Source organism: Dermacentor variabilis, chromosome 9 (genome assembly GCF_050947875.1).
Source record: "Dermacentor variabilis isolate Ectoservices chromosome 9, ASM5094787v1, whole genome shotgun sequence".
Classification (NCBI taxonomy): Eukaryota; Metazoa; Arthropoda; class Arachnida; order Ixodida; family Ixodidae; genus Dermacentor; species Dermacentor variabilis.
Window position 1 is genome coordinate 137080814 of NC_134576.1, and position 14292 is coordinate 137095105.

The 14292-nt window shown below is 41.9% G+C and overlaps 1 protein-coding gene across 4 annotated transcripts; it reads left to right on the forward strand.

Annotated features, from left to right (window-relative positions):
• Positions 1–3455: 3455 nt before the first annotated feature.
• Positions 3456–13975, forward strand: Nelf-E (negative elongation factor E). Of its 4 annotated transcripts, none has more exons than XM_075669622.1 (9): positions 3456–3651; positions 4154–4223; positions 4590–4673; positions 4795–4850; positions 6254–6409; positions 9710–9960; positions 10714–10768; positions 12038–12146; positions 13656–13975. In XM_075669622.1, exons 1-9 carry the CDS (start codon positions 3571–3573, stop codon positions 13730–13732), a joined length of 939 nt encoding a protein of 312 aa, XP_075525737.1. In that variant the 5' UTR covers positions 3456–3570; the 3' UTR covers positions 13733–13975. The 4 variants fall into 4 exon arrangements, with proteins under 4 accessions (XP_075525737.1, XP_075525739.1, XP_075525736.1 ...); XM_075669624.1 differs by having other exon boundaries at positions 3458–3651; positions 4662–4673; XM_075669621.1 differs by lacking the exon at positions 3456–3651 and adding an exon at positions 3659–3837.
• Positions 13976–14292: the final 317 nt, after the last annotated feature.

The window sequence follows — 14292 nt, forward strand, 5'->3', positions numbered from 1 at the left end:
TTAATGAATTGTAGAATTAAGAATTTCTGAGGAAACCAGTTTCAAGATATGCATTCTCAAAGTTTGGGATGAAATGAATTGGTGAACGTTCCAGTAATTTTGTAGATTCAATGCATAAATGGCATTTTGTTAAAAAAAAGGAAACAGTGCATTTTTACGAGTTTGACAACGCGTATCTCAAAACTGATGCTAGCTTCAAAATTCATTCCATGTGCCTTTTGCAATATCTGTCATCAATTCGTATATTGCAATATGTGTATTAAAGTAATTAAGTTGACTAGTTAAATTTTGGTACTTATTCAACTATGCATTTTGAGTTACAGTGAAATATCCACCTTTTCAAGTAATGCAGCTCAGTGAGTAAATTTCTGATATATGCCACAGCCAATTCTTAAACATATAAAGAAATAGCACCCAGTATACTGGCACTGCAAACAATAGCCCAGATGTGTCTCTGTTCCACTTCTTTTCTCTAGCATACTTTGCACACAATAATCACATTTGCAGCATAGTGCCACACATTTCTTGAACATCATTAATTTTTTTAGTCACTCTTACTTTGAGGCATTATTGCAGCACCTTAAAGGTGTATTGTAGGATTTAGAAAGTTCAAACTAGTAGCTTGAGTGCCACACCAATGTAGCTTGAGTGCCACACCTTGCATGGAAGCTTTGCAGTGACAACTGTGGGTAATGAGGACAAATTGTGCAATGAAACACAACTCTCGCAGATGGCTGCCATTTTCTGAAACTGGACACTTCTTGGTTTTGAGTGCAGTTGAAGGCAGGAGCACAAAAATGCCAGGCCATTAAATTGACAGGTTGATGACAAACGGATGCCTTTGCCAAGGCATGCCCTGCTACTTTCAGTCACTCAGATATGCAATGCAAGTCAAATCTTGATGCTGCTGTGTAGCGAAAGTAATTATTATTCACTGCCCATTTGCAATAGGTCAAAACCACCAGAAATTGTGAGGAAAAAAAACAGCTTGAGGTATAGAGCAAATGGGAGCTCTTGACGGTAAAGATGACAACACAGATCTGACAGCACTATGTATTCGTTCACTCTGTTATCTTCCATGCTTCTTTGAGGACATCTGCACCATTCAGTTCTTTAAAGAAAGGGAAACTGCTGTACAACCTGGGACTCGGAAAAGCAGTTTGAAAGGCTGGGCATTCATTTAAGAGTGGACAACTTTGGGATGAAGTAAATAACCATTACTACATTCTAGTATGCATCATGTGATCATGGTAAGTACAGAGAGAAGTGACTGGTTCTATAGTTTATACCAAACAAACAAAGACTGGGTTGGCAATGGTGATCTTGTCTTTCCCATTACTAATATCCTGGACATGCAGAATTGTTGGAACTACTTCTGCAACAAACAGTGCTGTGCTCCTTGCAGTTTTCTTTCCAGCAGAGTCGCCATACGCCCATTATGACAGCTTGAAACTTGGTTACAGGGCTTTATTGTGTTTCTGATACCCTCCTCTACTGCTTTAATGCGTAAAGTTCTCTTGTCATATACCCATACCCTCACGCTAGGTTAGACAGGATGCAAGCAGCACACTTCAGACAATTACCAACGGATTCTTACACAAATCCCAGACTCGTGCATGCCATGTATCCAGACATGTACACTACAAACAGATGCACATCGTGTGGCGAGGTTGCCACACTTAATCACATGTTATGGGAGTGTCGGGACTTAACAAACAAGTCGGGCAGTGCCGACTCCTCCGTCTCTTCCACCGCCAGCCTCCGGTCACGCTGGAAGACCACACTGCTCAGCTCGAACCTGACAGCACAACTCTGGGCCGTCCAGCGAGCTGAGGAAGTCACTTCGAGACAAGGTCTCGGAACCGTGTCCGCGGTGGGTGCCCAGACCCACTAAAAAGACGTCGGACTCAAATCTTGTTGATTTGAAAATAAATGTTTATGCTCTCTCTTGTCAAGAGCATAAAAATCTGTGTTAGTTGAGCTGCCCTGTGGGTTCTGATCAAGTTTACCACGACAGTTTGACATGACTCTGATGTAAGGGTCAAGAATCGGTCCACCCCACCTCCCTCACTCTCCCTGCAGTTGTAGAAGTGGGGCCTAGTTGTCAGTGGTACATGTCCACAATGGGATATTAGCTAACAACCGGGTAGTTCAATATAACAGTAAGAAAAAATATATGTATAATAACGCAAACAAAATTTGTGAGAATATGAGAATTAATAGATAAATTCTAGCTTATCATTTTATTAGAATGAAGTTGCACCCTGAGCAGCCAGTGTGTCGGAAGGAGGGAAGTAAATGTAGCAGGTGGTAGGCAGTAAGTTAAAAGTATGTTAAGCTCAAATAAATTCAATGTCAATTGAAGCAAGGGTGCTTGGAGTCTATTAACCCGCCGTGGTTGCTCAGTGGCTATGGTGTTGGGCTGCTGAGCACGAGGTCGCGGGATCGAATCCCGGCCACGGCGGCCGCATTTCGATAGGGGCGAAATGCGAAAACACCCGTGTGCTTAGATTTAGGTGCACGTTAAAGAACCCCAGGTGGTCTAAATTTCCGGAGTCCTCCACTACGGCGTGCCTCATAATCAGAACGTGGTTTTGGCACGTAAAACCCCAAATATTATTATTATTATGGAGTCTATTAGAATGAAGCAAGCTAGTTTAGTGTCATCCAAAGCAAAGTGCACGTGGTCTGGATTTTATTACAGTTTTTTAAAGAGTTGATTAGAAGACCACTGAAGACTTTGTGTGTTGTCCTGGTTATGTTTGTGATGGGGCCTTAATAGTGGAGAAAATCAACTTTCTTTTTTTTTTTTTTTTTTGTGGTAACTGTGGTGGTTGTGATTGTAAGGTCTAAGTCGAATTGTGATGTCTGAAGGGTCTTGGCCACTAACTCCATGGTTTAAGCTAGAAAAGCGACGGGAGAAAGAATATGATCACTGAATTCGAACTGTTACGAGGATGCACAGTCATGTTAGTTGAAGTGCAAAACAGATTTTTTAATGGCTGAGTAAAGAACTTTGTGACTGTTCAAGGATGCCGATAGCATCGAGTGCACAAAAATGCATATGCCTTTTCCAAGTTGAGTTTGGTGCAGTGAGTGGATAAGTGATTCGTTAAAAAGGATGACATTTTGACCTAATGGAAGGACCATCCAAGTATCCAAGGACCACCTTTGGTTCCTTAGGAAGGGTAGCATAATGCGCATGACCATGGCATTATGCCGTGGCACATTCAGCAAAAGAATCCGGCTGTGCCGTGCTGCACATTACTGAACTCACTCGCCTCTGCACGAGGAAAAAGTAGTCGCCTTCTCTGTTTTATCTGTTTTTATTTATTTTTTTACTATTTCATATATTTGTTTAGTTTTGGGTACGCTAAGAAGTCCCCTCCGCCATAGAGCCCTCCGCATGGGGACTCGTTTCAATAGGGACAGCCTGATGAACATCATGATCATCATCATCGCGGAGTGAAAAAGAGTTTAGGATACGTGCTTCGGTATTTTTGCGTCGTTATTTTCGTGGTACGCTTGAGTTATATACTGTGTGCAGCTCCCTAAAGGCGTGACAGTGAAATGGTGTACCTGCACTTTCCCTCCCAATACACTGAGGAAGAAGACATGCTACAAAAGAAGTACCAAAAACTGAAACGCAAGGTGTGAAAGCGTTGTAGCTTTGTGGACGCCGTAATGCTCGGACGCCGTAATGTCGTGTTTTCTGGTGTTAGTTGCCCTAAAACGCAATACACGGAAACTTCTGTTAATTTATTATTAGTAAGAGATAGTCTTTTTAATGAAAACTGGAGATATTCGCCTGACGGCACGCCTAGCACGCTACTCGAGGTGAAATTCATAACTTCGCGCTACTCTTCTCCTCTTCATCTGTAAATAGCAATAGAGACCAGGAGTTAGTTGGCTCTGTAGTGGTGCTAGTGCATATAACGTGTTTCATGGTGCGGAGAGGCTGGCGTGCAAGCACGACACAAGTAGAGCGAAAAGGACAACACGAAAGGCCGTCTTCGAACGAAACGCATTTCGTTCTGCATGCGTCCGTGTCTGCTGGCTTTGCCTTTCCGTACCGCGAAACCATAAGAACTTGCTCAACTTTCGGGTCTTCTAAAATGTAACGTGTTTCATGAATGACCTTCTGTGGTTCCAGAAAAAGGCACTGCAACAGACTAAAACGCCCAAACAAGAACCGCCGCCAGTTCAGACGACGCTGCGGAAAGGTCTGTCGGCTTTATTTTTTTCTGCTTTGACTCCTCTATAATTCACGGTAACGGCCTTAAGCATCGCAGCACGTAACTTTCAAAAAGCAAATAATACCTGGAAACTTGCGTAAAACACGTAATCGAACTTGTGTAATATTTTGCGGCCTGAGTGGCGTCAGCGTAAAGTGAATGCAAGGCTCATTATTTTGTTGCAGTTTTGTAGGATTATTGTGCATGCAACGCTTTTGATCTTTACTGCAACTGTACTTGTATGAGAAACCTGACCTTCACGCGCTCTTCAATACGGAATAGTTGTCATATTTCAGTGACCTGAACTTGTTGTCATGCGCTTTGTATTGTGACTTGTTCTTTTTTTTTTTTTAGTCGTTCGCGGTCGGAATGCTTTCTCATCATTTGTACTCATATTCTTTTCCATGTCTCGCATGTTTATGCAAGGCCATGACCAAGGTAAGCATCAGCGAGTCCCACCTACTATGACGGGCATCAATAATTAGCTTCAGAATGTCTACAGCCTAGAAATCTGCCCCTACTATTAGCTACGTGTGTAAACTTACCTCTTCTTGCCCAGTTTCAGAGTCAAAACCAGATGCAAAAGAAGTCGCCAAGAAGCTGCTGAAATCGGGGGTACGTGTGCACGTTATAGTACATTGACAAGAAATTGAGAGAGAGAACATATTGGACGTAGGTACATTGTTTATCCTTTTTCCGGTGACCGCTCTTTCACTAGCTAGCAACTGCTTGACGCAAGGTGCCTGCATGTATCGGAGCTTTCTCGATTGTTGTTGCTGGTTCTACCTGTTGTCTATGTTGTTGTTGAATCCTGTGTAATTGGATTGCATGCGCGATGCAGTAGTGTTGTACATTCTGGAAGGCATGTGATTACGCTGGAATCTTTGATGAGTGACATGTAAATGGCCAACATGATTGACCCACAGATCAGATCTCTACGATCTGTGCATGTACCTGTCACTGTTGTTTTACCCCAGTGCAACTTGTCTTTGTGGGAACAAGTTTGCCCAATAAGTAGCTTGCGACTCTCAGCGGTGCCTCAATCTGATTCTTCACCATCGTGACAATGTATAATATACATAGGCAAGCTTTCTGAATGTTCAACAGAACTATGTTGTCCCGAGTTGGCAGCAGTAATAACCTAGGACTTCATACAACATGGTTTCTTTCACTATCGTTTAGAAAAAAGAAATTAAATTGACCTAGTTGCTGCCAATTCATTTCCTATCGCAATGCAAGCAAAGCAACCACACAAAGAAGGTACGCAAAAAAGCAACAGTTCTTGTATGGTTGTCTTTGTGTGCCTTCTCTGTGCAGTTGCTTTATTTGCACTGTGAAGGCCCATGCTTTGATATCATGCAGGCTATGAGCATTGGGTTGCGAAATTGAGGTAAGTCAAAGGTGAACAGAAAATCTTAGCTGAAAATGAAAGTATGAATGGCTGGAGTCCATGGCGCAAATAGCAAATCCTGATCTGCCCGTTCCAGATCTTCCAACATGCAGAGACTGAAAAACAGTGATAAATAAGCTCCGTTCATCGCTTTCTGGGAAATGAAAAGCTTGCTGCTATAGCAAGGAGCGTTAATTCTTTTTTTCTTTTTGTATCACCAAAATTTTATTCATGTGTTGTCATGACAGCATATTGATGAGCCGCTCTGTTTAGTGTGTAATCCTGGTCTGCCATGGACACAGGTGTAAATGTGAAGACGGCATCTGCTGCTTTAGAAGTGCTCAAAACGGCAATTTTCGTGATGGTGCCATTGCAATCGAGGGATGCTACATAGTCATCTGCTGAAAGCATTGGTCTGTGTTTTAGTGGCGCAAAACTACTGCTAGTTCTATCGATAGTTAAGTCATTATCAAACTGTCGATAGTACAAAAATTTATCTACTATCTCGGGGAGTGTATAGGCAGCTGAAACTGGCCTGAAAGTATAGTGTTGTTGCTGCTATATTTTGTAGCTTGTGTATATGAGTGTAGATGCTGCTATATTTTTAAGTATCTGTGACCCATTGCAGGCCATCAGCGCCATCAAAGTTGAAAACAAGGAGCGGCATGGATTCAAGCGATCTAAAGCATCTGAACGCAAGCGTAGCCTGAACGACCGCCCTGGAGGCATCGGCTATCAGCCTTACGCTGCAAACCATCCCACAGAAGATGAATCAGACGTCACTGTAAGTTCCCGGTGCACATTGTTGCTTGCTGTCTTAGGCTTTCCAGCTTTGACAATGTTTATAGCACTGACTAGACACCCAGGATGTAAATATGGTCTAGCAAAGCTTGTTGGGCAGCTTCTTGCCAAGATGCCATGGTATAGCGCTTGTTTATTTTTGTTCTTGTTCTTGTCTGCCTTTTTCATGCCAGCTATAGCCTGGCAAATATGGACTGAAAAACTACAATTTTATGTCTTGCCATTTGCAATGCTAACAATGTTCATTATCTATAAAGGTGACATCTTCATGTGTACGAAGACTTGATATGTTGTAAACATCAATTTTTCTTTAAACTTCTTGAGGCACAGTGTCTACATCATTGCTCTGATTGAAAACAGTAATGGCTGTGTTTGTGCATTTGAGTGCAGCCGTACACAATCATGAAAGGTACATACATTCGTACATCGGCAACTTTGATTCCTGTTCTTCAAAATAAGCAATGGCAGGCGCTATTTCACAACAGCAAAGTACGCTATTAAAGGGGCTGTGCTGCACATTTTAGGAAAGATGGAATTTGCCTGGTGTCAAAGGGCATCCCCTTCAAAATCTTTTCGAACTAAGTGCTTGTGAGTGTGCCTCATATAAGCATAGTTATTTTCTATCAAATGCTGCATCTGCCATACATTTATGACCTTTGCCTCCGCCTCGTGGTTCCTTCCATGCTCAATGCTGCGCTACTTTGCTTTAGCGGAATGTTGTGAACATTGCACCATGTCATCACACTGAGCGCTAATATCTCTATGGTCTTGAAGACTGGTTCACTGCATCGTTTTATCTGTGAGGTTATATGTCGACATGGCATAGTTATTGACCACCAGCTAGTACCACTGCCCTATGCCAGTCATGTTTCTGCATTCTTTGGTCTTGCTGGAGGCACTGCATTATCATGACGTCTGAAGAAATCTAGCCAGTAGCCTAGATACACCAAAAAGCCGTTGTGCTTTTTGGTGTATCTTAGTGAGTAACACAGTGGTAAGAATATATATCAAGAAGTTTAACAAAAAAGTAGGCAAATTTTCGATCAAAAATTGTGAGGCTCCCTGCTACATTAGTACTGTAACAATATTTGGCTCGGGCATTCATGAGGCATATCACTACTTGTTGCTGGCCTAGTTGGCTCATACTTATTGGGGTCTGTTGTGACGCATAAAAAATTTGACATAGTGCAAGGACAAGAAAGAGTGTTGCTTGCAACTAGTAAGTTTATTCATATCAGAGGGAGAGAGGGGGTTCAACTCTGCTGACTGCTGCTTACGGCGCAGTCACCGTATCTTGAAAGCGATCTGCAATGCGGACAAAGTGTGCCCAGTGCTGGTAGCTTCGCATGCACTGTGCTTTCTACATTTAGTTCGTGTTGAAGCGAGAGACAGCATGAAGGTGAATTCTCTTGCTGCTGCTGCCACACTTATGCTTAATTAGCTGTCGCAATGTTTCGCCTCTCGGGGAAAACTGCGACTTTCTTTGTTTGTTTTTTAGTTTGAACATTCATTAATCAATCTCTGCAATAAAGCTTTAGGCATTGGGCCAAAAGTTTCGGAAGTGAGGTGTTTTGGATGTTACGGACTTCGGATAAAATGGATGTTTTCTATAGGGTTATCAAGGTTCGTTGTAACAAGAGTCGACTTTACACAGCCTGCCGCAAACAAGCAAAATTTTGTACACCATGCCAACCACACAGGCAGCACACTAATACTGTGGATGAAGTTTTAGCACTATGGACAGCATAGGAGAGGGCTTTCCTTTACACACAAACTTTCTAAAAATGACAGCTTGAAGCTTTAGCCTAACCTTTTCTGGGCAACACATCTGCTGGGTGTACTGTGCTCGCTTACACAGGAAGCTTTTGCCTTTCAGTACGCTCTAAACTTGTCAAGAGGGCTATCACCTCCATGTGTTTTGAGGCAGCCACTAGCAGAAAAAAGGCCGCAGGTTGTCCATTATGTGCACAAAGTGGCTCACAACCTGAAGAAAGTGGCTAACAGATGCAAGTTACCTATTGCTTTTTTCCATCCTCGGAAGCTGGTTGGCTTGTGGCAACGCATTTCGTTTCTATGGAAGCTGTCCTCGTGTAGAACGTCATGTAGAAAAAAAGCATGCTCAGTTGTATGTTGTCTGCATGATCGGCATGGTGTACGAAATACGGCATACTTGTGGTAAGGTATGTATCGGCCAAACAGGCCACTGTGTGAATACTAATAGGGCAATGAAACATGTGCTTTCCGTCAAAAATAAGGTTGGTGCACATTTGCCCATGCACTGTGGATCCTGCATCTGTGAACCAAGTCTTTATAACATCTGCATCCTCAGCAGAAGCAAAGATGCCTCGGCACCTTAATTAATAGAGGCATACTACATCATAAAGAAACACCCTATTTTTAACCGTGATACATCTGTGGCTCTGCGCTGCATTGAACGTCAGTTCTTTGATTGTATGTTTGAATAGGCATGTATTTTTGCAATTTCATCTTCATGGTCTGATTGTGGTGCACAAATCCATTTGTGCATGCTGGCACTTTCCCTATTAAGGTGAACCTGTCTGCTATGAATGAAACTTAGATAGGAGTGACACTCTTTCCTGTCCTACTCTATATTTAAGTTTTTTTCTCGTCGCAGCAAACCATAGTACTGACTAGATGGTTGTCCGGTGACTAGGCAGGATTACTTACCTAGCTAGAATCCTTTTCAAAGCTGCTTTCTCATTATTCTAGGCTTTATTATATGGAGTATTAGTTCTAGTTTTGTGCAGCTTACAAGTGCATTTCTTCTCGATGATGACCAGCAGTGATGTTTGATGGCTACTGGAAATAAGTACTGAAATGTTCACAACATATGTTTGCATCCTATTGCCTGTCCTTTATAAGTTCCAAGCAAGTGCATTAGCAGTAGGAGCCATTACAAGAAAATTACACAGAAGTACAGACAGTATTGGCGTTAAGAACCCCCCATGATGGTGGGCTCTAATGGCTTTGACATTGCACGGCTAAGCTCGAGGGAGTGGGATCAAATCCTCGCCACTGCGGCTGCATTTTGATTGGAGCAAAATAAAAGAATGCCAGTGTACCGTGCGCTGGGTGCATGTTAAATAACTCCCGGTGGTCAAATTCACCTGGCCTCCCCCACTATGGCATGCTTCGTAATCTTATTGTGCTTTAGGCATATGAAACTCCAGAATATAAAATTGGCATTGAAACACTCCCTGTGAACCCAATCAGTGTATGAGAGGTCTCAAACTAACTAAACTACAATCTTCTTGTGACACAGGGTACGTCATCATCATCACCATCATCATCACGACCAGCCATGAAGTCTCTCTATGAAAGTTTTGTGAGCGGAGGCAATTTGGACGAGGATGATCCGAAGCACTTGGAGACACCACGGGATTCTACACCCGAAAAACCACGGCAAAAGAACACACTTTATGTGCACGGTGCCGGTGTGAGCGAAGACCTCTTGCGGGGATCCTTTGCACCCTACGGTTCCCTTTTGAATATCTCCATGGAGCTTGATAAAAAGTGAGTGTGATGCACCGACAGTGTGAGTAGTTTGTGAAGAGTGTGTGTGCTCAGCTTACGAGAAACCTTGATCAAAACTGAATGTAATCACTTGCTTTGCCAGTCTTGTTTCGCGACTATGGATATATTGATTTGCATCGTTTACATTAGTATGTTCAAGGCTTTTTTGGCTACAGTAGTTAAATAAATTGTGTTTTTGCTCAGTGTCTTCTGTTGATGCATAATCTGTCTCTACATGCCACAGTGATTGTGTGTCATCTTCAGCCAACATTATATATCGTAGGCCTGTTGTGGTGGGAACACTTCGATTCTTGGCAGCAAGTGTGTGCAGGTATAAGAACGCGTTCTACGAAGTCAGTACTCTTGCATTTGTAAATCTTATATCATGATTCTAAATGATCATTTGAGTACTTCACTGAAAATACTTAATAAGTTACTAGTTAACTCTACTTACCAGTGAACTTTTTTTGAAAGTGGCCTGTCACTGATAGCCGTCTGGTAACTCAGTTTTTGTTAAGTGACTAGTTAACTGCTAAATAATTAAAATCAGTTGCACAACTATTCTCGTATAAGAGCACAAGTGTTTATCTAAATGTTCTGTATTGTGTGCAAAAGCACCCAGTGCAAATTTTGGGATCAAGTTGCAGTGACATTGCTTGATTGAGCTGTATAGGACAGAACTGCATTAAAATACTGGTTTGCTAATAGAAGTAAATAGTTGCCCTAACTACGCACTTTTGCTCTGTTGTTTAGCTGTGGGTTCGTGACCTTTGAGAAAATCGAATGTGCAGAAAAGGCTGTTGTTGAGGTAAGTGCACAATTTGTCTTATCTACATACATTATTGCACTTATTAAAGAATAACAGGGGCATTTGTTAAAAAAAAAGTCAGTGGGATAAAGTATTGCGAGGGCCTCTATCATTATAAATCCATTATGTAGAGCCATATATGTGAAAAGTTTGATCATCGGGAATAGATTGAGACCTTCACTTTCACATTGCACAAACATTCATGTACTGTTATGAACAGATGAAATGTAGAGTTACGACTAGCTAGAATGCATTCATGTCCACTTTCACCGTCTTGTGAAATGCTGGCATGATTTCAGGTGGTATGTTTAATTCCTACACCATCTTTTGCAACTGGATACACAGTGGTGTCAAAGTTGTCTGGGTATTATACATTACAAATGTTATACTTCTATACTTTTCTGTTTGCATGTCGTTTGGCCATGATAATACTTAAGTTTTTATGTGTTAAGAGTTCACTGTAGTCGGAGCTAATCCAAAGCCATCTACCGGAATACTGCTTAGACTAAGGGTGTGGTAGGTTTGCATTGTGAGACCCCATAGGTTCTTGAATGTTGCTTTAGTGTCTCCAAATCATGATTAGCATATGTCTTTAGGAAGAAGACTTGGATTTAGTAATATTTGAAAATGAATATATCAGGGCTATCCTCAGCCCTCTGTGCAACCTTACTGTGTTAAATACAATCGATTTGAAGTAACTTAGAATTACTGCGATCTTTGATATACATATGCAGGAAGAGTTCAATGTTGTGGTGGCTTACCAGCCATCACATTCATTGTGCAATTGAGCTTGTGATCGCAGACCTGACTCCTTGTTATATGTGCCAAATTTCAATATGTGTGAAACACATAAACATAAAACGTCAGCGCTGTGTCGTCGTTTTATTCCTTCTGTTGTCCCTGTCTTGTGTGCGCTGTTACAACCCATACTATGAATCCCAACCAACTGGCCCAACTTGCCGTTCTGAAACATACACACTTGCATACTTAATGTCAGCGATTTTCAAAGATTTCCACATATTGAAATTCAGTCTAAAAGTCTTGCAGGTTTGTGTTGACTGCACAAACACTGTCCAGCACAAACTTCCTTCTTGTTCTATTTGTGTCTTAACTTTCAGTTCAAGTGAAGATGTGAATCCACATTGTAGAAATCAGTAAATTCGGAAATGGCTTTAAGCATCCCCCTTTTTTTTTTACTTTCTCATTGTAAAAATCACTAAACTCGGAAATGATGTTAAGCATCCGTTTATTTCTTTCATTACCTTGAAGATGAATGGCGCCACAGTGTCTGGAATCAAATTAAGGGTTTCGTTTGCCCGAAGGCAGCCCCTGATACCGCAATCAGCCGATGGTTCACCAGCAACTTGGACTTCTATGGGTAAGCGAAAAATACATGTACAAATTTTGCTTGAATAGCATCATGTTACATTGCCGATGATGCACAGACTTAGTGCAGAACAACATTGAAGTTAATATATGCATGCAGAAGTGAGTCAGCAAATTTTGTGCCGAAGAACATGTGCTCGTAACAGAGCCTAGACCGAGGCTAGAAGACAATACCAGTGGTTCTTTCTTCACACTAAGAGTTGCAGTGACAATAAAAGCACTTCAATCTGCGACATTATTGTTTCAGTAGAAAAATTGTGCGAAAATCTGAAGCTGTGCATGCAGTGCACTTCTGCCTGTGTTATTACCTCGATTTCTTATGTTACTCTGTTGCATTGTTCTTGTGACATTCACAATTGACACATTCACAATTTAATATACCCATTACTATCAGTTGCATAGTATATTCTATACTATTATGTGCGATTGGCAAACTCCTAGTGCTTAGTGCATCTTTGGTTGTACACTGGATGATGAGTGATTTTTTTCTTTGCACAAGTTTCTTCCATTGTGTGACCTCCTCAACTTGAGTACTTGTGGCGTTAGAATGTTTACTGCTTTCAATTTTGGTGTGAAGCACAGCAGTGAATTCCATTTTATTGCGACAGTAATTATACACTCCAGGCAAATTTCCATCATAGGCGTCGCCATGATGTTCCGTATGAAGTCCAAGCGCGATAACATTGCTACCTTGCGCTGTATGTCATAAAGGTGAGGGAAAACTTGCGAGGGTGAGACGAGAATGATGGTGGTTTGATTCGGTGACATCTCCTCGTGTGCGCAAGGGAGGAAAGCGTAAGGGTGTGCACAGTCTTCTCACATGCACAAGGGGGAAAGGGGACAGGTTAGTGCACATATCCTCTTCTCCTCCAACAGCACTGGCTGGGCTTGGCAGTGTGCACGGCCTATTTTGGAGGCAATCTGTGACGGGGTTGAAGGCTAGGCAGTCCGAGATAGCTGACGGCATCACATGCACTGCATTCTCACATGTCTAGTCCGTATTAAAGTGAGAGGCAGCGCGAAGGGGAATTCACTCACCACTGTTTCGACACTTCGTAGTGCCAGCATTCTGACAGTGGGTGCCTGAGGTCATTGAGTAAGATGCGTTCGTGTTTGCCTGTCCGTATGTGACAGCATGCTTATTAATTTAGTTAGTAAGCAAATATTTAGAGCAGTTTATGCAACTGATAAAACTGCAAACTTTACTTCATGTAGCTGTCTAATAATTTGATATCGCAATCAATGCTTCACCTTTTGAGCGAAACTGCAACATGTTCATTGAAGCATTCCCATGAAACATTTTTGTGCCCCTTATGGTAGCAGAATTTTCTTTGACACTCATGTACTACAATGCTGTTTATTATTGTAGAACTTGCTTTTCCATAATTTGTAAGTTAACCATAGGTTTTGTGTGATGTTAGGCATTTCACTTATGTAACTAGTGTAAAGAAAGAGTAATATTGTAATGTTTTTTATGTCTTTCTGTTCTCTCTTACTGCAGCGTCTAATTACAGCCAGAAAGGTGGAAGTGCCGACAACAGGAAAGCTGTCCTCTACAATGATCTCGATTTGTTCTGAGGTGGCCGTTGCTTCACTTTCACATGTGCAACATCACTTAATCAGAAGCACTATGTGCTCTGTACATCACTCTGCGGCCCAATGTGTTCAATTGATCTCTCGGCTGCACTGTCACTCCAGCCACCGGAGCATCGGATCACTGCCGAGGACTCTCGCATCCCACCAATTATGTAATTCTCATGCAACAGTGGTATACCTTCTGGCAACATCCTCGAGAGTGGAGAATAAAAAGTTCTGATCTTGCGGGAAGGCATAATTAGTAAGGAGAGAACAAGAGATATTTAAAGCTTTAAAAAATAGTGCACTGAAAGTTAGCATGTGCTAACAGACCTCAATACTAGAGACCCCAAGTCTTGTTTGGGTTCTGCACATGAACATTGTTGGCAATGATGTGCATTGTTGTCACCTTTTGGTCTGTGCAACTGCAACGGAAAAGGAGTTATGATAAAAGAGGAAAATGTGGTCTTATCCTTTTCTTCAGTAGAATATAGAATGATGTGTCGGTAAAGCAGCGGCTGTGAGACTTAGCCACAGAGATCTTAATCACTTGCTATTATCCA

Bases quoted from the DNA above. Each gene is read 5' to 3' on its own strand.
- Nelf-E (XM_075669621.1), top strand. From the start codon at position 3,685: ATGCTCGGACGCCGTAATGTCGTGTTTTCTGGTGTTAGTTGCCCTAAA. The intron at 6,410-9,709 runs GTAAGTTCCCGG...CTTGTGACACAG, and splicing joins AAGATGAATCAGACGTCACT to GGTACGTCATCATCATCACC. The intron at 9,961-10,713 runs GTGAGTGTGATG...TCTGTTGTTTAG, and splicing joins TCCATGGAGCTTGATAAAAA to CTGTGGGTTCGTGACCTTTG.